General features: G+C 48.8%; 1 protein-coding gene across 1 annotated transcript in view; it reads left to right on the plus strand.

The window, feature by feature from the left end:
* The window catches only part of CACNA1F (calcium voltage-gated channel subunit alpha1 F), a 132,641-nt gene that overhangs the window by 37,861 nt on the left and 71,681 nt on the right, over window positions 1–23,099 (plus strand). Inside the window, exons 13-19 of the mRNA XM_048488608.1 lie at window positions 4,754–4,780; window positions 4,883–5,043; window positions 6,489–6,714; window positions 8,976–9,183; window positions 12,159–12,279; window positions 16,301–16,379; window positions 22,757–22,811. Of these exons, the coding sequence (XP_048344565.1) occupies window positions 4,754–4,780; window positions 4,883–5,043; window positions 6,489–6,714; window positions 8,976–9,183; window positions 12,159–12,279; window positions 16,301–16,379; window positions 22,757–22,811 (877 nt within the window). The remainder of the gene's footprint in view (window positions 1–4,753; window positions 4,781–4,882; window positions 5,044–6,488; window positions 6,715–8,975; window positions 9,184–12,158; window positions 12,280–16,300; window positions 16,380–22,756; window positions 22,812–23,099) is intronic.

The raw sequence follows: 23,099 nt of genomic DNA on the forward strand, positions 1-23,099 counted from the left end.
ACTGTGACATGGTGTGTGTGAGAGGGAGGATAAAGTGCCCATAACAGAAATTCTGCCCTGAACGGAACCTATCTTCCCCATGGGGTAGAGCACCAGCGTACAATTGACTTGGTTAGTCCGTGGGTGTTGGAGTGTTATAAACACAATGGATGTGTTTAGCACAGTCAAAAATAACATTTTCTACCATTTGTACACTTGGATCTCCACAAGGAGATCATAGTTTTTCCATTGGGATCTTTTTATATCTCCCTTCTATTACTGCTGAAGGAAGTGCATTGCAGCATAATAGGGTGAAGGCTCTTCTGTGCCTTCTGGATAACCTAAGGTGGATGAGTTCATGCATCACGTATCTTATCTGCTAGTTGGAAAAGAACAAAAAACCCACTGGGCTATACTTGGGTTATATAATAACTTATTTCCTCCTTTAGATCACTGCAAAATATTCGAGCACTCAACTCAAGCACCGAGCAACAGCACTTGGCCTTAGCACTGCCATCTCCAAGGCCAAACAGTGTGCTTTGTGCTGTTGGGGTGTGGTAAGGCTGCCAGTTGACCTGGTCAGTTCAGTATTTTTGCTGACTGGTTTAGAAAAACCTGAAAAAATGTTGGTCGTTTAAATGTCTGGTATTTTTTCAGCCCCCCCCCCCCAACAGTCAGTGAAAATACTGGACTGTTCAGGCCAATACCAGGCCTTTCAGGTCTATACCAGGTACCTGGCAACCTTAGCTCCTCTTTCTTTTGTGACCACAGCATCCGATTTGCATGCAGAGGGCCCCAAGTTCAGTCCTTCAAGTGAATCTTGAGCTGCAGAGCTAGAAAATATTGTTGTGTGAGATATGGGAATGGCTGCCAATTGGAGTGATCAGTACCGGGCCAGATAGACCAACAGTCTGGTTGTAGTAGAAATTGGCTTCATCTGTTCCAGAGGGGACTTTCGTGCTGCTGAAAGTATGATAAAGGATCAGTAGGTGGCTCTACATTCTAAGTGATGAAAATTTCACAGTCTTCTTACCTAGGGGAGCTGGCCTTTTTCAAATCAGCCAGCACCATAAAGTTGAGTTTGCTTTAGCTGTGGCACTTGCAATGGGCTTCATTCTAGAATGTAAACTTTCAAAGCAATTTGAACTCAATATAGTTCACTCTGTCGCTTTTTTCTCTGCTCTTTCCTGGCAGGCAAGAGTAGCCCACTAATAATTCAAAGTCTGCATAATGTCTAGAAGCACTTGGAGTTTCTAACTCTGGGTTGAGAAATTCCTGGAGATTTAGAAGTAGTGCCTGGGATGGATGGGGGTTCAAGGAGGAGAAGGCCCTCAGCAGGCTTAATGCCCCGCCTCCCTCACAAGAGGGGAGAAGAAGGGAAAGGAGTTTGTAGGCCAGGAGAGAAAGGTGGGGTATAAATCCAAAACTCTTCCTCCTCCTCCTCCTCTTCTCTCCTTCTCTTCCTCCTCTTCTTCTTCTCTTTCTCATTTTCTCTGTCTTCTCTTCTTCTCTTTCTCCTTTTCTCCTCCTCTACTTCTTCTCTTTCTCCTTTTCTCCTTCTTCTCCTCCTCCTTCTCCTCTTTCTCCCTTTCTGTCTTTTCCTCCTCCCCTTCTTCTCTTTCTCCTTTTCTCCTCCTCCTCCTTCTCCTTCTCCTTTTTTTCTCTGTCTTCTCCTCCCCTTCTTCTCTTTCTCCTTTTCTCCTCCTCCTATTCCTCTTCACTTTCTCCTCTTCTCCTTCTCCTCCTCTTCTTCTTCTCTTTCTCCTTTTCTCTGTCTCCTCCTCCTCCTCTTCTCTCCTTTTCCTCCTCTTCTTCTCCTTCTCTTTCTCATTTTCTCTGTCTTCTCTTCTTCTTTCTCCTTTTCTCCTCCTCTACTTCTTCTTTCTCCTTTTCTCCTCCTCCTCCTCCTCCTCCTCCTCCTCCTTCTCTTTCTTCTTTTCTCTGTCTTCTCCTCCTCCCCTTCTTCTCTTTCTCCTTTTCTCCTTCTCCTCCTCCTCCTCTTTGCGTTCTCCTCTTCTCCTTCTCCTCCTCCCCTTCTTCTCTTTCTCCTTTTCTCCTCCTCTACTCCTTCTCTTTCTCTTTTTCTCCTCCTCCTCTTCTTCTCCTCCTTCTCTTTCTCCTTTTCTCTGTCTCCTCCTCCCCCTTTTTCTCTTTCTCCTTTTCTCCTTCTCCTCCTCCTCTTCTTCTCCTCTTCCTCCTTTTCTCCTTCTTCTTCTATCAGCTATCCGGGGGGAAATGGATGTTTTGAAGAGAAGACTCTATGGCATTGTACCTCAATGTTCTCCCCAGGTTCTATCATCCCCAAATCTCTAGTAGTTTCCCAACCTGGATCTGGCCACCCCAACCTCCATCCCCCCCCCCCCCATGGGGACTCCCTTAGAATTCTGAAACATGACAGTGGCATAAGCAACCACAAAACAGTTGCCACAAGAGGAAGAGCCCATCACAAAATGTCAGAGAGCCAAATTGTGCATAGCCATAATTGGAACTCTTCAACTGGGTGTTATGCATTTTCCAGGCTGTGTGGCCGTGGTCTGGTAGTTTTTGTGCCTGACATTTTTGCTCTTTCAATAGTAGGCACATAGGCCTGGTCCAGATAGAATCTGCATGCTCTTGGGAATCTAAATTTTATGCGAGACTTCCCGACTTCCCTGCCCACATGAGTTTGATGACCCCTGGCAATAGAGCCAGGAGCAATTTGACTAGCCCAAGGTCTCCCAGCAGGCATCAGGTGGAAGAGCAGAGAAACAAACCCAGTTCACCATATTAGAGTCCACCTACACTACACCATGCTGAGGAATTTATCTTTGAAGTCTGGAGATCATTAGTAATTCTGCAAGCTCTTGGGAATCCAAATTTTATCCGGAACTTCCCTGCCCACCTGAGCTTGGTGACCTCTGGCGATGGAGCTCGGAACAATGTACAGCGTGGTAAGGCCTTTCAGATCACATCTTTCTCTGGCCTAGGTCAAGGGATTGGCCATAAAGACTTAATTCTGTTTTATCCTACAATATGGTTATCTTCTAGCATATTTTAAAAAGGAATAAACAAACGTTTCTCGTTGATCGTGAGGAGGAGAAGGGGACCCTCAGAACTCTCTCTCCCAAAACCTGGAACCAACCCTGGCGATACCGCAAGGGATGCTCATTCCAGGGACGTAGCTATAGATTTTTTATGGGGTGGGTTCGGGGGGCATTGCCACACCCCCAACCAACCTTGGGGCATGGCCACGCCTCCCAAGCCTCTCCCCCCACTTATAAAAGCAGCTCTCCGAGGCCGGGAACGGCAGTCTCTTCTCCCCGGAGGGGAGGGAAGAAGGGACTGCCGGCTGGGAGCCCAGCCGGTGGGGGGTGAGGGCGGGGCCCCCGGAGCTTCGGACATGTAATGGGGGGTTTGAACCCGTGAAACTCCCCATACCTAGATCCTTGGCTCGTTCACTTCTGTTCAGGAAGTAAACAGTGCTTTTTTCCTTTTGCCCTGCTTCTGTATATAACAGCCTGACAAACAGCCAGACAAGCTTTTCCTGACCTATGTCTATACATGCAGTGATGGGGTAGGTTTGCCAACCTCCAGGTGGGCCCCGGAGGTCTCCTGGAATTACAGCAGAGCTCCAGATAAGAGAGATCAGTTCCCTTGGAGAAAAAGGCTGCTTTAGAGGGTGGACCGCATGGCATTTCATCCCACCGAGGTTAATGTCCTTCCCAGACTCTACACTCCAATTTCCAGGAATTTCCCAACCAGAATTGGCAACCTTAGATAGGAGAACTTTCTTATCTTCTGACGTACAGGAGAAAGACCTATTAAAAAGACCGCATCACCCCATATGTCCCTATACAGCCTCTTCGATCGGTAGAGGCCAATTTACTGGTGGTCCCTGGCCCCTTCATGATGCTGCTGGCCTCCGCGCGGGCCAGGGCCTTTACGGCTCTGGCCCCGGCCTGGTGGAATGCTCTCCCTCCAGCTGTCCGGGCCCTGCGGGATCTTGGTGAGTTCCGCAGGGCCTGTAAGACGGAGCTGTTCCGGCGGGCCTTTGGAGGGACCAGCCGCTGATAGTGCCCCCCCTTCTTAGGCCCTTACATCAGGACCGTTTGTCATCAAATGGGGACTGGCTAGCTCCCTCCCACTCTGAGGGGAGGGGACTTTCGACATTGAGTTGCTGGCCGCCACCTATCTCTAAATTTGTATTTATTATATTAGTATACTTAGTTTTATTGTTATCGCTGCTTTTAACAGTTTTAGTTATCTGCCATGACTAAGGAATTCGTACCCGCATGCCATATAGTTGTACATCTGCCCAAGTGAGCCTCTTCAAGGACAGGGCGGTATAAAAGTCTAAAGTATGTATGTATGTATGTATGTATGTATGTATGTATGTATGTATGTATGTATGTATGTATGTATGTATGTATGTATGTATGTATAAAGAAAGAGAAAGAAAGAAAGAAGAAAGAAGAAAGAAGAAAGAAAGAAAGAAAAGAAAGAAAAGAAAGAAGAAGTGCAGAAAGTGAAAGGAAAGAAAAAAAGAAAGAAAGAAAAAAAGAAAGAAAGAAAGAAAGAAAGAAAGAAAGAAAGAAAGAAAGAAAGAAAGAAAGAAAGAAAGAAAGAAAGAAAGAAAGAAAGCCTGGAACTGTACTCTGAGTGTATCTGTGAAGTATGCAGTACTGTTAAATGTGGATGGTATTTGTCTGTGAAGAGTGGTCCCTGCATCCCTGATAGAGATCTCTGCAACTGGTGGCCTTGCGTGACTTCTCTTTTTATGTCTGCTATTTCACAGAGGCAAGCTCGCAAAGACCACATTTGGGTGAGTAGCGTGTCCCTTTCCCTTCCGCTGCAAACCTGGCCTGGGGAAACGACGTCTTCGGGTGCGTTATCAGCAGATTTTGCCCTCCCTTTTCTGCTGCAGCCGCCGAGTGCGACGCATCAACCGTTTTTTCCGGAAAAAGTGCCGCCTGGCTGTCAAATCGGTCTCTTTCTATTGGATGGTCCTGATCCTGGTCTTTCTCAACACCCTCACTATCGCCTCGGAGCATTACAACCAGCCCGATTGGCTCACAGCGATCCAAGGTAGGGGAAGTTTAAAACGGGACCCGGCCAAGCTGAGCCCAGCATCGAACGTGCCCACGTGGTTGGCTCAGCGTTCAGCTGTGCCCCTGCTCTCGTACTGCAAATGGAGTTTGGGCAGGAGCACAGTTGTGATGGGTGGGGGAGCTTGGCAATGTGCCCCCCGTGTGATCTGCCCAAGTGTCGCCCAGGGGTCCAGACTCCTTGCACGCACACACACACACACACCCATTACACTACTAGGGAAAGACACCTAAGCTTCAACTCGGGAGTATCAGCCAGGGGCGGGGAAGGATATAGCCATTGCAAGCCACTTGCGTGCATGATGGCTTTCGAATCCAATTGCAGGCATCTTCAAATGTTTAGGGGGAAGGAAGCCATTTTTTTTTCTGAATGTTTGGGAGCCCCTGTCAGTATTTCTTACCTGGACAGAATTGAATGAGCATCCCTGGCCATATAACCAGGGCTGGCTCCAGGTTTGCGGGGCCCTGGGCTGAGAGTTCTCAGACCACCACTACCTCAATCAGTAGGAACCTTTCACTTATTTCTTTTTAAGATATGTTACAGCTTATCAGCATAATAGTCACAAACAGCCTACAAATAATAATCAGCCCCACTTAGTACTTAGATGGGTGACCACCAAGGAAATCCAGGGTCACTTTACAGAGGCAGGCAATGGCAAACCACCGCTGTTCATCTTTTGTCTTGACCTGGATGGTCCAGGACAGTCTGATCTCATCAGGTCTCAGAAGCAGGGTCTGGTCTCAGAAGCTAAGCGGGGTCAGCCCCCAGTTAGGACATGGATGGGAAACTACCAAGGAAGTCCGGAGTCACTTTGCAGAGGCAGGCAATGGCAAACCACCTCTGTTTGTCTCTTGCCTTGGAAACTCACTGGGGTCACTGTAACTGGAAACTCACTGGGGCCTGCAATTTGACAGCACTTTCCACCCCCCCCCCACTACATTATTCCAGTTTTACAGAAGGAGGACGGGGTCTTGCAGTAGAGCGCCTGCATAGTCACCTACAAATCTGTGGCTTTGCTTATATAGAAGGTGGCAGAGGCTGGCAGAGGAGCAGCAGTGGCGTAGGAGGTTAAGAGCTCGTGTATCTAATCTGGAGGAACCGGGTTTGATTCCCAGCTCTGCCGCCTGAGCTGTGGAGGCTTATCTGGGGAATTCAGATTAGCCTGTACACTCCCACACACGCCAGCTGGGTGACCTTGGGCTAGTCACAGCTTCTCGGAGCTCTCTCAGCCCCACCGACCTCACAGGGTGCTTGTTGTGAGGGGGGAAGGGCAAGGAGATTGTCAGCCCCTTTGAGTCTCCTACAGGAGAGAAAGGGGGGATATAAATCCAAACTCCTCCTCCTCCTCCTCCCAAGGTCACCTTGAGGGATGCTCACCTCATGGTCTCTCCTACTCTTCCCCCCGACCCCCCACCCCCCAACAGCTTATGCCAACAAGGTGCTTCTGTCGCTGTTCACCCTGGAGATGCTTGTGAAGATGTACAGCCTGGGCTTGCAAGCCTACTTCATCAGTTTCTTCAACCGCTTCGACTGCTTTGTGGTGTGTGGTGGGATTCTGGAGACCGTCTTGGTTGAGTTTGAAATCATGCAGCCCCTGGGGATCTCCGTTCTTCGCTGCGTCCGCCTCCTGCGGATCTTCAAGGTTACCAGGTCTGGTGGCATTCGTGGGCCGGTTGTGACTGAGGGTGGGATGTTCGAGATTTAAGGTTAAAATGGGAGCAGCGGTGGGATTCAAACAATTTAACAACCGGTTCTGCTGAAGTGGTGCGAACCGGCTGAATCCCACCACTGAATGAGAGTCTTGCAAGACTACCTGGCACGAGTGTGATGTCCCGTATGGGGTCTTGAGAAAGTGGTTGTAATTATTCTTTGGTATCTCTCTGGATTTGTACCCAACTCTTCCTCCAGATTGTTGGTTTGTTTGTTCGTTCGTTCGTTCAGTCATTCATTTGTTAAATGCAGTATACCGCCCTCCCCTGAAGGGCTCTGGGTGGTGTACAAACCAAGTAAAACATAGCCATTAAAATTTCCAGCTAAAACCATAAAACAAAATCCAACCCTAACTCCCTAGCATAAGATGACATGACAACAATAAACAAAAATTCACCGAGGGCGGTCAAGACAGTAGATATACAACTAGATGGAATATAAGATAGAATATGGGATACAGGGAATGGCGCCCTCACCTGCTAACCTCTCCAAAAGCCCGGCAGAACAACTCCATCTGGCAGGCTCCGTGGAACTGTTCCAAGTCCCGCAGGGCCCGGATGGTTGGAGGACCATCAGGCTGGAGCCAAGGTGGAAAGACCCTGGCCCGGGTGGAGGCCAGCCATATCATAGGGGGGCCAGGAACCACCAGTAAGTTGGCCTCTGCTGAGCATAGAGGCCGAGCGGGGACATATGGGGACAGACGGTCCCTGAGATATTTAGGCCCCAGACCGCGGAGTACCTTACAGGTGATCCGGAATTCCAGCAGGAGCCAGTGCGGCCGGCACAGCAGTGGAGAGATATGGTCCCGTATTGAACTACCTGTGAGAAGTCGGGCTGCTGCATTCTGGACCAACTTCAGTTTCTGGGTCAGCTGTAAGGGAAGGCCCATGTAGAGCGAGTTCAATGACTTATCTCTAAGGTTGAGTCTTTTGAGTCTCAGGAATAGGACCTTCACGGGGGGGGGGGGGGGGGGGGGGACTACTGGAATCTATAGGTACTTGATGATGTAATGGTTAAGAACAGCAGACTTTAATGTGGGTTTGACTCCCCATTCCTCCACATGAGCGGCAGACCCGTATCTGGAGAACCAGGTTTGCTTTCCTGCTCTTCCACATGAAGCCTGCTGGCTGACCTTGGGCCAGTCACAGTTCTCTCCAAACTCTCTCAGCCCCCCCTGCCTCACAGGGTGTGTCTGTGTGTGGGGGGGGGGAAGGGAAGGAGCCCCTGAAAATGTTTTGCACACTTTTTTCAAACATTTTCAAAACCCCTCGTTTATCTGCACTCACCTTCCTGAAAATGCTTCCTGGCTGCCATTTTGTGTTTGTTCTGATTTTTTAAGACTTCTTTAAAAAGGGAGCAGCAGTGGCGTAGGAGGTTAAGAGCTCGTGTATCTAATCTGGAGGAACCGGGTTTGATTCCCCTCTCTGCCGCCTGAGCTGTGGAGGCTTATCTGGGGAATTCAGATTAGCCTGTACACTCCCACACACGCCAGCTGGGTGACGTGGGCTCGTCACAGCTTCTCAGAGCTCTCTCAGCCCCACCTACCTCACAGGGTGTTTGTTGTGAGGGAGCAAGGGCAAGGAGATTGTAAGCCCCTTTGAGTCTCCTGCAGGAGAGAAAGGGGGGATATAAATCCAAACTTTTCTTCCTTCTTCTTCTTCTCCTTCTTCTTCTTCTTCTTCTTCTTCTTCTTCTTCTTCTTCTTCTTCTTCTTCTTCTTCTTCTTCTTCTTCTTCTTCTTCTTCTTCTTCTTCGATCAGATGTTATGAGACTTGAAAGCTTCATGCTGTGATTCTCCAGGGGTCTTGCCTACGTAGCTATATAGACACAACCCCCCCCCCCCGAAATAAATGCAGCTTAAGATGACTGACATGAGCTCAGAAAATGCCTCTGATGAGGAAGTGTGGGGACTGCAGAGCAGTGTGGGAAACATTTTAAAGAGATCCACCCAGCAAATGAAAATACTTCCACAAAAGAATTGCTTCCGGAAAACCATTTCCACAAAAGCCTTGCTTGGCAACAGCATGCAAACAAAACATTTTCAGGAACAAAATAAAACACTCTGGCCTAAAAACCACCCAGAACTCCAAGGAGGGACCATCTTATTCCCTACCGCAAAACATTTCATTTGGTTTGTGTGGAAAGGACCCATCAACACCATTTTACTCCACCCGCTCACCCGTATCCGATTGACCTTCTAGGCACTGGGCCTCGCTAAGCAACCTGGTGGCCTCCTTGCTGAACTCCATGAAGTCCATCGCCTCTTTGCTTCTCTTGCTCTTCCTCTTCATCATCATCTTCTCCTTGCTCGGCATGCAGCTTTTTGGGGGCAAGTTCAACTTCGACGAGACCCAGACGAAGCGCAGCACTTTTGACACTTTCCCCCAAGCGCTGCTCACCGTCTTCCAGGTATGAGCACCTGTCGGGCGGGAGGAGGGCTGGCGGCAAGGGTGGAGGATCCAGAACCTCTCTGGTGACTACGGATGGTTTGCAGCAGTAACAGGAGATTCCTGGGATGCAGAAGCTAGAGATGCTGAAAGGCCCCTTGAGTTACGTCTGACAGTGGTGGTGGGCATTTTTTACAGACTTACTCTGACCTGGATGCCTCAGCCTACTACCCCAGTCTCACCAGCACCTTGGATGCTAAGCAGGGTCAGTTCTGGTTAGTTTTTAGTTGGAGACCACCAAGGAAAGCCAATGACAAAGCCCCTTTGCTTGTACCTTGCCTTGACCTGGATATCCCAGGCTAGCCTGACCTTGTCAGATCTTGTTGAATTTAGTTAATTATGGACCAGCCCAGTAATGTGTGTGAGTACAATTTATAGAAACTTCCCAAGAAATAAATGTAAAAGGGAAAAAAACTTACATTTACTCAAGTATCTTCAGTTCACAGCTTTGTTTCAGGTAAGAGGTAGAGAGAAAGAAACCCTAATCTGAGAAATTACTTTCCCTAGGACAGTGATGGCGAACCTTTTTGAGACCGAGTGCCCAAACTTCAACCCCAAACCCACTTATTTATCGCAAAGTGCCAACATGGCAATTTAACCTGAATACTGAGGTTTTAGTTAAGAAAAAATGGTTGGCTCTGAGGCGTGCGTTACTTGGGAGTAAGCTTGGTGGTAGTTGTTGGCTTTGCTTTGAAGCAACCATGCAACTCTTCCAACGGGTGAATCACAACCCTAGGAGGGTTTACTCAGAAGCAAGCCCCATTGCCAGCAACCGAGCTTACTCCCAGGTAAAGGATCGTGCTTTAGTTCTTTGCATGAAAATGAGTGGGGTTTAACAGTGCTTAACAGGGTTACCGACACTGCTTCCCCAAAACTTAGGTTTAATGCTAATAATTGAGCCCAGCGGCCCAGGCCAGCCTAGATGTGTGTGTGTGTGGGGGGGCGATTTCCCCCCCACATGATGAACTCTGTTTGTGCGTGCCCACAGAGAGGGCTCTGAGTGCCACCTCTGGCACCCGTGCCACAGGTTCGCCATCACTGCCCTAGGACAAGTGGGCACTCTTATGCGCCATCACGTGTGTGGAAGAAAGGGTTGCTTCTGTGGGAAAGGTCCACAGAGGCCGAGAGCCATTGTCCATGCGCTCAGGACAAAGGACGGGCGAAATGTGGCTGCAGCTTGCAGAAGAAAGGAAGCTAGTGGGCCAGACAAGGGGCGATTTCCCACTGGCAATTAATCCTGGGGTTGTCACCCAAAATATCCAGGTTTCCTCGTGATCTCCCCACTGCCAAACCACAGAACACAGATTAGTCCCGTTTCTGGCGCCCCCCCCCCCCCCTTATCATGGGATTTTCCTGGAGCTGCTTGTATATGGGTGGTATCATCAGGTTTCCTAAAGATACTCTGAAATTTTGGTGCTGCTAGCTCAGGGGTGGGCAATTATTTTTTCCATGGGGCCGCATAAGAAACAGAAAATATTGTGGAGGGCCAAAAGGCTGAACTCAATTCTGCATAATAGGGGCTGATAAGTGACAGACAGGTGCACAGATCAACTTGGAATCAGTGGCAACAGTTCTGCATACAACACTATTTGGCACAAAGAATCACAGGCTTAACCTACCTGCATAGTTGTCCACTGTGACAATCAAGCAAGTGGGTAAACTTAAGTCCCTTGACCTACTTTTTTCATCGACTGGCGCTTTTGAAAGCCCCGCAGAAGCCGGCAGCCAAGGCAACCGGCTTCTGCGGGGCTTTCAAAGGAGGGGGACGCCCCAGAAGCCACTGCGCGAGGGGCGTGGCCTTTCTCAAAGGCCCTTTCCAGCGCAGTGGCAAGGTGAGGGGGGAAGGGGGAGGGTTAGTGTGAGCAGCGCGGTTCTAAACAGGTCCTCTTAGGCCAGGGCCAAGTCTGTCATAAGGGCCAGTCAGGGTCATCCGGCGGGCCGGATGTGGCCCCCGGGCCGTATAATGCCCAGGTCTGTGCTAGCTTAACAATTGCACCCCTGACAGCAGGCACCCCCTCCAAGGGGCAGGCCTAGATGTCTTCACTAGAAACATGCTGCAGTGAGGATGTTGGAACCTGGATGAAAAGGTACCAATTCTTTTGAAACTTGGTTGTATCTAGATTAAATTTTCAGTGGGAATTCGGCCAAGGAGGGCAAGCAAGAGAGGCAGCAACATAGTTAGAGTGAGACACGCAGCACCCCTCCCCCCCCCCCACTGTCCAGGCATGCAGAAGTTGCTCATTCCAACGCACAGGTGTCAAACTCGCGACCCTCCAGATGTTATGGATTACAGTTCCCATCATCCCCTGCCAGCATGATGCTGGCAGGGGATGATGGGAACTGTAGTCCATAACATCTGGAGGGCCACAAGTTTGACACCTATGTTCCAACGGATCTAAAAAGCAAAGCAGGATCGGCCCCTGGTTAGCACTTGAATAGGAGACCACCAAGAATGTCCAAGGTTGCTATGCAGAGATCGAGCTAGTCCAGGTCAGGGCAAGAGACATGCGGAGGTGGTTTGCCATTGCCTACCTCTTCATAGCAACTCTGGACTTCTGTATTTGGTCTCCCTTCCAAATACTAACCTGGGCCGACCCGAGATCGGCTCAGACTGGGCTCACCTGGACCATCCAGGTCAAGGCATGTAAATTAACTGTGAAAATTAAATTGCACTCTTTGGACCGAGTTCCGTGGAAGTAGAGTGAAACACAGATATGATGGACAGCTGGCTACAAAGATATGTAAATGTTCTGAAACATGCAGGAGGATGTGTGACTGAAATGCCCTGGAATTCCTTGTTTGTGTAGTTGGAGATGGCTTTCTTGAGACTGCACAACACAATCCAAGTTCCCCCCATTAGAATATTGTGAGCAGGCATGCTGAAGGCATGTTTGGGAAAGAACTGTAGCTTTATTGTGCCGTCTGCCCTTGTCACAGATCCTGACTGGCGAGGACTGGAATGCAGTGATGTATGATGGCATCATGGCCTACGGCGGCCCCTATTTCCCAGGCATGTTGGTCTGTGTTTATTTCATCATCCTCTTCATCTGTGGAAACTGTATCCTTTGATGGTTGGTTTGGCAGAAATAGCCCATATTGTCATGGAACAACACCAGAGCAACATTGGGTAATGTGGGCCCCGAAAATGGGTTTACATCAGCAGAGTGGATGCCAATGTAGGTCTAATGGTATCTTTTCATAGACGGCTTTCTGTCCTGCCTATATTTCATATGTCTTAAGTAACGTGAATGACTGGCCCAGCCCACACTGCTAGTACTCCCGGTTTTCTATGATTTTTCATATAAAAGCAAATGTGGAATTCGCTGCCAGAGAATATACCGTGTTTCTCCGAAAATAAGACAGTGTCTTATATTAATTTTTGCTCCCAAAGATGCGCTATGTCTTATTTTCAGGGGGTGTCTTATTTTTCCGCTCCACAGCTGCATGCTCTGGTGTTCTGTTCGACGTTCAGGGGATGTCTTATTTTCGGAGAAACAGGGTAGCTATGGCCCAGAGATGTAGCAAGGGGGGAAAGCACTGGTGCATTCTCTGCCCCGCCCCACCCCGGAACGCCCCCACCGCGGAATTCCCCTGCCCCACCCCCACCATGCCCCCGGAACGCCCTCACCACAACCCCACAGGGCACGTGCCTGGTGCATCACGTCCCCCGGGAGCTACGCCTCTGCTATGGCCACAGGCGTAGACCGCTTTGACGGTGGGCGAGACAGATTCATGGAGAACGGGTCCATCAGTGTCTTAAAGCCATGGTGACTAAAGGGAACCTCCATGTTCAGAGGCAGTCAGCGTCCAAACCCCAGTGCCAGAAGGCCACATCAGGGAGAAGCCTTGGCTCTATGCCCTGTTATTGGACCTCCAGAGGAATCAGGTGGCCTCTATGTGAGACAGGAAGCTGGATTAGATAGATTCTCACTAGTCGCTCTTCTAATGTTCTTATCAGGGGAAGGCCTCGGCCTCTGTTGTTAGCCTCCAGAAGAACTGGTTGGCCACTATAAATTAGCATGCCGGACCAGATGGACCCTCAGTGGTCTGATCCATCAGGGCTCTTCTGACGTTCTTTTCAGAAGAAGGCTTCAGCCTCTGTGCCCTATTATTGGCCTTCAAGAGGAACTGGTTGGGCAGTATGAGGCAGGATGCTGGACTAGGGCCATTGCTCTGATCCAGCAGGGCTCTTCTTAGTTTTTTATGAAGGCCTCGGCCTCTATACCCTCCAGATGAACTGGTTGGCCGCTGTGTTAGGCAGGATGCTGGATGAGCTGGATCACTGGTCGGATCCATCCGGGCTCTTCTTTTATGCATCTTATGTTTTTAAATTCTTGGGTGGGCGATCAGGGATGACACCACAAGCACTTCTTGCAGTCCGTATCGTGCGGCACACATGCTCCAATGAACTGTTTCTGCTATAGACATATGGGAGTGTAGTTTCTGTGCTGGTGTCATCTAATCAAGATTAGCACATCTTTTCTCCCCAATTGTCCTGTGTCAGATTTCAGGAAGCAGGTAGTATGGACTTAGCGGCTTAGAAGAAAAAGTGAAGAGTTTCGATTTATACCCTGCCTTTCTCTCCTGTAAGGAGACAAGGTGGCTTACAAGCTCCTTTCCCTTCCTCTCCCCACAACAGACACCTTGTGAGGCAGGTGGGGCTGAGAGCGTTCCAAAGAACTGTGACTGGCCAAGGTCATCCAGCAGGAATGCAGGAGTGCGGAAACACATCTGGCTCACCAGATAAGCCTGTACTTCTCACGTGGAGGAGTGGGGAATCAAACGGTTCTCCAGATTAGAATCCACCTGCTCTTAACCACTACACCACGCTGGCTTAGGAAGCTAGGTATGTTTGGAGGAGAGAAGGTTAAGGGATGACATGATGCTAGCCACATTTAAATATTTGAAGAGAGGTCATGTTGAAAGTGGAGCAAGCTTGTTTTCTGCTGCTTCAGAAACTAGGACAAGGAGTAAGGGATTCAGGGTACAGGAAATGAGATTCCACCTAAACATTAGGAAGAACTCCCTGCCTTGGTGGAGTTTCCTTCATTGGCAGTTTTTAAACAAGAGGCTGGATGGCCATTTGTCAGGAGTGCTCTGATTGTGTGTTCTGGCATGGCAGGAAGTTGGACTTGATGACCTCTGCGGCCTCTTGCAACTCTATGCTTCTATGAATACTGGATCTTTTATTGTTTATTTATTTTATACATCACCCTTCCCCTCACGGGCCCAAGGAGGCTTCCAATGTAGAAATACACAGTCATGCAATATATAACCCTTAGAACAGATGGCAATTAAAATCCTAATCATTAAATGAGCCAATAATTGTAAGATTCAGTAACATCCCAACTAACACAACAAGACGGAGGTGTAGGGGGAGAGGGGGGCCATTTTGACTGTAAGAACCATAACTGCCTCAGCCGTATGCCTGGAGCAGGGGTCTTCAAACTATGGCCCTCCAGATGTTCAGGAACTACAATTCCCATCAGCCCTGCTACTTGGCCATGCTGGCAGAGGCTGATGGGAATTGTAGTTCCTGAACATCTGGAGGGCCATAGTTTGAAGACCTCTGGCCTGGAGGAACAGCTCTGTCTTACAGGCCCCACGAAACTGCATCCTGCATCCTGCAGGTCTTAGGTCTCACTGAACAGAGCATTCTGCCAGGTTGGGGCCTTGTTGGATCAATGGTTTGATTCAGTAGAAGGCAGTTCCACGACCTTGGAGTGTGGTGGAATCTCCTCCTTAGGAGGTTTTTAGCAGAGGCTGGATGGTCATCTGCCAGGAGTGCTTTGATTGTGTGTTCCTGTGTGGCAAGGTGTTGGACTTGATGGCCCTTGGGGTCTCTTCCAACTCTAGGATTCTGTATGTTGGGAGGCCTTTAGCCCAGAGGTAAAGCTTCTACTTGGCATGCAGAAAATAAACAAGTTCAATCCCTGGCATCGTCAATTAAGGAATCTGGAAGTAGATGATGTGAAAGACCTCTCTGCCCGAGACTTTGGAAAGCAGCTGCCAGCCTGAGTAGGCACTGCAGACTTTGATGGACCACTTCATGTGTTCATTCCCCAAAAAGTCCGGCTGGCCTCAACCAGAGCCAGGACTTTTTCGGTCCTGGCTCTGGCCTGGTAGAACTTTCTTGTCGACGGAGACCAGGGCCCTGCGGGATCTACTTCAGTTCCTCCAGGCCTGTAAGACAGAGATGTTCCACTGGGCCTTTGGTTGAAACATCTAGATTTTTCCTTCCAACTTGTTAGCCTCCTGACATTTCCCCCCCCCCCCCCCCCGCCCACACACACACATCTCCCCAGATATGGTAAATGTGGATTATAAATGGGGAGGAGATATTTGCTGTTGTTTTAGTTAGTCTGCGACCAGCGGTGGGATCCAAAAATTTTAGTAACAGGTTCCCATGGTGATGGGATTCAAACTGTGGCGTAGCACCAATGGGGCATGGCCGGGCATTCCGGGGACGGGGCATTGCTGGGCGGGGCTGTGGCATGACGCAGCCGGGCCAAGAACCGTCCCAAGGGAAAGCGAATGCAAGCAGGCTGCAGGCTGCCACGCATGCCGGGTGCCCCTGCTAGACTGCTTTACATGTTCTGCATGCTACTAAGAGGAGGGTGTAACTAAGGCAAAATCACGTGGCAAAATCACCAATTAGTAACCCCCACTCGGCACACACAAATAATTAGTAACCTACTCTCGGGAACCTGTGAGAACCTGCTGGATCCTACCTCTGTCTGCAACCATTTGTTGTAGCCTGTTGGGGTTTTAAATATGCTAAGCTGCCATCATTGGATATGACTTTAATATTTTATATTTTGGTACTTTGCCATCCTTAAATTTTATATTGTATTGCTTATATTTTAACCATGTGGGTAAGCTGCTCTGAACTTGGCTGTCCGGCTGGAAAAAGCAGGGTCGCAAATTTAATTAAATAAAATAATTAGTAATGTTTGGAAAATGGACTCAAAGCAGAATAGGTGTTATGTATGCGTGTGAATAGTGTCACACTCAGTTCTGTATTGAGGATGAGAGGCTTCTCTCCACATGAATGACTTTTCTTGAGCTTTCACTCGCAGATATCCTCCTCAACGTCTTCTTGGCCATTGCTGTGGACAATCTTGCCGATGCGGACAGCATCAATGCCTCAAAAAAGAAGTATGAGCTGTTCATAATCAGGGACATGAAATGGGGCATGATGGATTATGTGGTGGCTGGGAGGAGGAGGGGCGCCAAACCCTCATGCTCAGCTCCTGCAGGCAGAAATGCCAAAACCTTGCAGAAGATGAACATTTGGACTCCTAAAGTCTATCTGTAGCTTTTTAGAGGAAAGTGGCTTTTTAGAGGAATTGTAAAGCATTATAGTACAGAAGACAGGATTCAAGAGATTCTTGTGAACCACTCTAATGCCATTGGGTTCCCAAACAATCAAGAGGGTTGCCAGCTCTAGGTTGGGAAATACCTGGAGATTTTAGGGGTGGAGCCTGAGGAGGGCGGGGTTTGGGGAGGGGAGGGTATAATGCCACAGAATCTACCTTCCACACCTGCCATTTTCTCTAGGGGGATTGATCTGCCTTTCTCCTCACTGGCCTATCCCTATGTCATTGCTGCTGCTCTCAGCTGGCATCCCAGGCTACCAGCGCCTCACCACCCTCGCTGGCCCCAAAGGGTCACAAAGGCTGGCTCAGAAGAGACATCTGGGATGTCAGCTGAGGGCTGCATTGTTGGCAGCCGGGGCAGTTATGGCCTGTCACTCTCTCAGTGGGAGTGCCGAGGGACCCCGGCTACTGTCCCTCGAGGCAGCTGGGCCGGGCAGGGGAAAGGGCCTCTGTCACCTGGAGACCCATTGTAATCCCAGATCTCCAGCCCCCGCCTGGAGGTTGGCAGCCATACCAATAAAGGACACAGGACTACAGTTCAGATTTTAAAAATTAACTGATTCTGCCTGTCACAAATGTGGCAAAAACACCTTTCTGTTTACTCAGTTAACTATTATAAGCTTATTCAGGCCTACCTATGGTCTACTACATGCTGCATTTCCTTCACATCTTTCCCAGGACCTTAGATATGGTGAATTCTTTGCTAGGAATTTGCTTCCCAGACTGGGACATGATGGGCTCAGGATCAGGCCTGCAGTGTGGGTCTTTAGTAGAGTTGCCATCCTCCAGGTGGAGCCTGGAGATGTTACAGAGTTATAACTGTCAAATCAAACCAAACTTTATTACGGCCACGGTCCAATATATGGCACCAAACAGATTTTAGAAAGCGTAGCTAATAATCTGAAATAATAAAAGCACAAGTTTCAGACAAGATAATTAAAATTCTATAGAAAACACAGTGGAACATTTATACTTCTTAAGAAATTATAAAGTTTAAAGTGTTATGTTGTCCTTTGGAAAAAATAGCTTCTTCAGAGAGTGGACTCTATTGGAATATATTCCACTTACATTCCTCTCTTCCCCGAATCCCGCTCTTCCCAGTCTCCACTCCCAAATCTCCAAGAATTTCCCAACCTATAATTGGCAACCCAAGCCTTCCCTGTTCACAGTTTTCCTGACCTGAAAACCAGTCCCAAGGAGTTCAGTTTGTCTAATTGGGGAAGCTACGTTTACTGGTGGATCCCAATTGGGCCATTTCAGGTCAAGAAGATATCATGAAAGAGGCTTAAACTCCCCTTCCTGGTGCACTGAATCTGCCCATGTGTGCCTGAGATGGAATTCCCAGTACGGAACTCACAAGGCACAGCTGATCAGGTGACTTTGGGCGTTTCCCCACTCTAAAAATAACGTGGAGATTCTTACTGCTCTGCTCTGCCGCGGACCTTTTCAAAGGTCATGTTCCCTCACTGCTGCTTCCGCCCTTCCTGAAATGAGAGCGCAGCAGCCGCCAAGTAGCAGCTGTGGCAGGACTCCCCACGATCCATTCAAGGGGTGTCCTGATTGGTTGCCAAGTGTTTCAAGGATGTAGTTGGAATTTTTAAAATTTTCAACTGATCGATCTAATTTGACTATTTGTGGACACAAATAGTCGAATAGTTGAGGACACAAATAGTCAAGGATTCGTCCAATTGAAAATTTAAAAAAAAATCCTGCCGCATCGCGAACGCCCCACCATGCCCTGATTGGACGGGAGGGGCTCCCCCTGCCCGGACTTTGCAGCCGAGGCACAACTCTTCTTTGCTGCAGTTCCTTCTCTCCCAGCAAGTGGGAGGCGGATCTCTGATGGCGGAGCTTTGGGGGCGAGGGAGGCTGGTGTCTGCGTCCGGGGAAGGCAGCGTTCGGCAAGAGCGTCCCCTGGGCCTGCAGAAGAACACCGGCAGCAAGGGGAGAGAGAAAAAGGAGCCCTCTGGAAGTCTGAGGAGGGGGCTTAGCCCTGGCTTGAGAAGCCCCCACTGGCCGCCGGCGGAGAGCCAGACAGTGCCCAGCTTGGGGCTGGCAGGCGGGCCATCGCCCCTTCTTCGTTTACCTTGCCTTCGCCGGACTCGGCGCTTTGAGGTCGGGTAAAGACCAGCCAGGCTTCCCCACTGCGCGCGGTCATCCAAAAGGTGCTGTTCCAAACAGCACCAGAAATGACCCGCGCTGAGGGGGCGCAAGAGTGGCAGAGTCGGGACAGCTGTTGTGGGAGGCCGCTTGTGACCCTCACACATTTAGCGCAACTAGTGCGCAACAATTGGTAAGCGAGGAAAGGGCCTTTTAGAACTGAAGGACAATAGAATACCTAATTCAGCCCCTATCAGTATCCTCATGGACCCGGGTAGGTGTCATTATCCTTTCCCACTGGTGTTTTCTCAGATGATGGTATCGTACACTCTCACCATTTGCGGTTTCGTGATCACTTCACTTCTTCACAGTCCAGTCACGTGATGCCTCAGCTTATGGGGTCTGTGGGGCAGAACTTGGAAGGAGTTTGCAACAACTAAATTTTAAACAAAATTGTTTACTTTTCCTTGACATATAACACTCATCCAGTATTAACATTTAACATACAAATTCAAGGTCCTGTTTAAGTTTCATTTCACATCCCTCTAATTACAGTCCGAAAATACCAAGTCCATTTCTTCCTGCAAATGGGTGGCTTATGAAGACTCCAGAGGCTTGGTGTACTGGATTCGAGATGATGAAGGTCCCCGATAGAACTCTCACCAATTGCATTCACACACAAACCCTGAAACAATAAATTCTAACATTTACAACATAGCAAAAATTAACATCTCCCTTCCCACTAGTTCCTAATATCATCGCAGTTAGCTTAAACAAGGTGTGAAGAGTCTGTCCAGGTCCCAGCCTGGTAGCCTTGCTTCCTCCAGCTTCATAAGTTCTGCAGCCTCCTGCTGCTTTCAGTCTCCACCCCTTTCTGGGTCATCCCATTCTGAACAGAGGAGTTACACACTCTCATTATTTGCAGTTTCGTGACCATTGCACTTATTCACAGTCCAACCACATGATGAAGAAGAAGAGTTTGGATTTATATCCCCCTCTTTCTCTCCTGCAGGAGACTCAAAGGGGCTGACAATCTCCTTGCCCTTTCCCCCTCACAACAAACACCCTGTGAGGTGGGTGGGGCTGAGAGAGCTCCGAGAAACTGTGACTAGCCCCAGGTCACCCAGCTGGCATGTGTGGGAGTGTACAGGCTAATCTGAATTCCCCAGATAAGCCTCCACAGCTCAGGCGGCAGAGCTGGGAATCAAACCCGGTTCCTCCAGATTAGATACATAAGCTCTTAACCTCCTACGCCACTGCTGCCATCTGAATAGGGTTATCCACTCCAGAGTGGGAAATACCTGGTGATATTGAGCTTGGGGTGAGTGGGCTTTAGGGATGGGAGAGAGCAGAGTCTAATGCCATACAGTCCTCCCTCCAAACAGCCACATTCTCCGGGGAAACTGATCTAACACCTAGAGCCGTAGGGAGCATCCAGCACTAGGACAGGGATCTTCCCATCAGCCCCTGCCAGCTTGACCAATTGGCCATGCTGGCAGGGGCTGATGGGAATTGTAGTCCATAACATCTGGAGTGCCAAAGGTTCGCCACCACTGACCTAGAAAGTAGTTCAAATTCCAGGAGATCTCCAGGCCCCACCTGGAGGTTGGCATTCCTACATCTACAGCCTCTTTTTACTATCTTCCCATCATCTTAGACCCCCCCCCCCGCCCCCGGTCATGGATTTTGCTATTTATAGTGACCCTAGGAATGGATCCCCCATAAATGGCCAGGGTTTGCTGTACCTCTGGTACTCCTACTATCCCTCTGTTTCTCTGCATGGTACTCCCCCCCCCCAAAAAAAAATTTCCCCCTTGTTTTATATTAGACAGACACCTGAGAAGCTCCCCGGGGTTTCTGACCTTTTTGGACCTGACAATCTAGAATTACAACTGATCTCCAGAGCTCAGTTCCCCTGAAGAAAATGGCTGCTTTGAAGAGTAGAGTCACTCTAAGGCATCGTTCCATCCAGATCCCTCCCCTCCCCAAATGCTGCCCTCCCTAAACTCCAGGAATTTTCCATCCCAGACTTTACAACCCTAACCTAGCATTCCAAACAAGGTGATTTTCCCCCTGAATTGCTGGGGTTCCAGTCAGCTGTCTTTTGCATTCCTTCATGCTTTGTCAAGGTTGAAGTGTATTTCATAATACATCTCCCTCCAGCTACAGCTTTATCTTGACTGTTTGGCATTCCCCTGCTGCTCTCAGTAACATAAACCCCTTTCTGTCCAGACCATTTATCAGGAAACGTCTCAGCCTGCTCAGGGCTGGCAGAGTTCCTCTCTACTTGCCTTTTTGCTATTTTGCTCTCAAAAAATGTTGTCTTTGCTTTTTGGTGAGGAAATGGTTCCACTCTGGTCAAGTTTTGAGGGTCCTGGAACACATGAAGTACAGATCTTTGACCTCTATACATGGATGGTCATGGAAGATGTGTCTAATGGCAGAAGAGGCTCATGTTATTTCATTGATTGTGTCCCTGTATTGCCTTGTTTTTTCCCCTTTTCCACTTAAGTTTTGCATTCACTAGTGTAGGGAACCTCTTGGCTCTCAGATGTCCGTTGGCTATCAAAGCCCGCCAGCCAGCCAATTGGCCATGCTGGCAGGGGCTGATGGGAATTGTAGTTCCTGAACATCTGGAGAGCCGCAGGTTCCCTACCCCTGCACTAGTGGTTGCTTCGATATTTCATCTCTGTAGAAAGGTGAAGGTAAAGCACTGGGTTTATTCCTGAGCATTTTAAAAGTGCACAGAAATAAACCAGAGCAGTAAAAAAAATGGAAGCGATCACTAGAGGGAGCAAAAGATGGGTGGAAAAAGAAGAAAACTCCGACACACTATGGGCACTCAAGCCATGAGAATAAGAAATGCAGAAAGGTTCACTGTCTTCCTCCAGTGGGTGGAGACTTTACTGTTTTGCCTGTTCTTTCTGCCACATGTTTAGCTGCTGGTTCTGCAACAAGGCAAAATATAATTTTGCGAATGCTTTTCTGATGCATTTTAATGTTCTGCTTTTAATTGTTAACTGCTTTGCTGGCCCTGACCAAGCAAGAAGGCAATATAATTTAAAATATAAATAAATCGGGGGGCACCGTTAGAAGATGAATGATATAAAGGTGGTAGAACAGATTGTAAACTAAAAGAACTACATCACACATCTGTTACTTGCAGACTTCTACTGTAAGGCCGTTTCCGCACGGCACAGTGATACGGGGTTTGAACCAGGGTCTTACATACCATGTCTAATTTATCCTTGTTTCTTCTTCCGTGCGCCTTCCCGCTTCTTCCCAGGAGCAGAATTAGGACCGGGAAGAAACGCTCCAGTTTGCTCTGCATGAGCCCGGGACTTCTGTATTTACTTTGGAAACATATCTGAGCATGCCCAGTGTCCCATGTTCTGATTGGCTGTTATTCTTGAGTGGCAGCTGCAATCATCTCTGAGTGTGCCTGGCGTTCCATGTTCTGATTGACTGTTGTTTTTGAGTGGCAGCTTGAATGAATGTCTGGTGGGGAGATCAGGTGGCTGGGTGGGAAAAATAAACCGGTCCTGCTCCCGATTGGTTTTTGCACAGTAGCAGGCAAACGCAGGGTCACGCTGGGATTTTTTAAAAGAACCTCCAAACTGGCGATTTTTGAAAATCCCGGGCTACAGTAAATATTGCGGGGCAACACTGGGGCAGGCCCACATTAGCACCAAGAACTGTGTGGAATTCTTGACTGCACAGGGATATTTTCCTTGCTCACCCCGCAATATTTTAGCTGTGCAGAAATGGCCTGAGAATGGAATGCACCCAGCCAGGACTCAGCTACACTTTATGTCTTGTTTCCTGTGTACTTAAGGTGATTTTCAAAAAATGGCTAGGGTTGATGCAGAGATTGTCTTATCAGATAGGTTCTCTTCAGCCCTTTCCACCTCTTGTGTTTTCTCCTTGGAAAGTAACACTCCCTGTAGCTGTTTCCACTAAAACCCTGGGGAACATATGGGTACCATATTGCAGATTTAAGACTGAGGCACATGTTTTCTTCTCCACTGTCTAAACGCTGTCTCCTGTCCTTTGCAGAGGGGCCCCAACAGAAGGGGAGGAGAGCAATGAGAAAGACGAGACGAGTGTGAAGGTGAGAACTACTATGGTATACGGAAGAGCTACGCCATATGAAGCAGGCGCTTAGACGCCTAGAGCGAGCATGGCGGAAATCTCGTGACGAAGCTGCGCGAACATCTTATAGGACGTTTATGAAAGCCTATGAGATGGCGACGAAGGAGGCGAAGAGGGCTTTCTTCTCCTCCTCTCTCGCGTCCGCTAGCTCTCGCCCGGCACAATTGTTTCGTATAATTCGGTCTTTAACTTCCCTATCAGAGGGTTCTTCAAATTCACAATTGAGTATCAGCTGTGAGGCATTTAT

The sequence above is a fragment of the Sphaerodactylus townsendi genome, linkage group LG03 (genome assembly GCF_021028975.2).
Source record: "Sphaerodactylus townsendi isolate TG3544 linkage group LG03, MPM_Stown_v2.3, whole genome shotgun sequence".
NCBI lineage: Eukaryota > Metazoa > Chordata > Lepidosauria > Squamata > Sphaerodactylidae > Sphaerodactylus > Sphaerodactylus townsendi.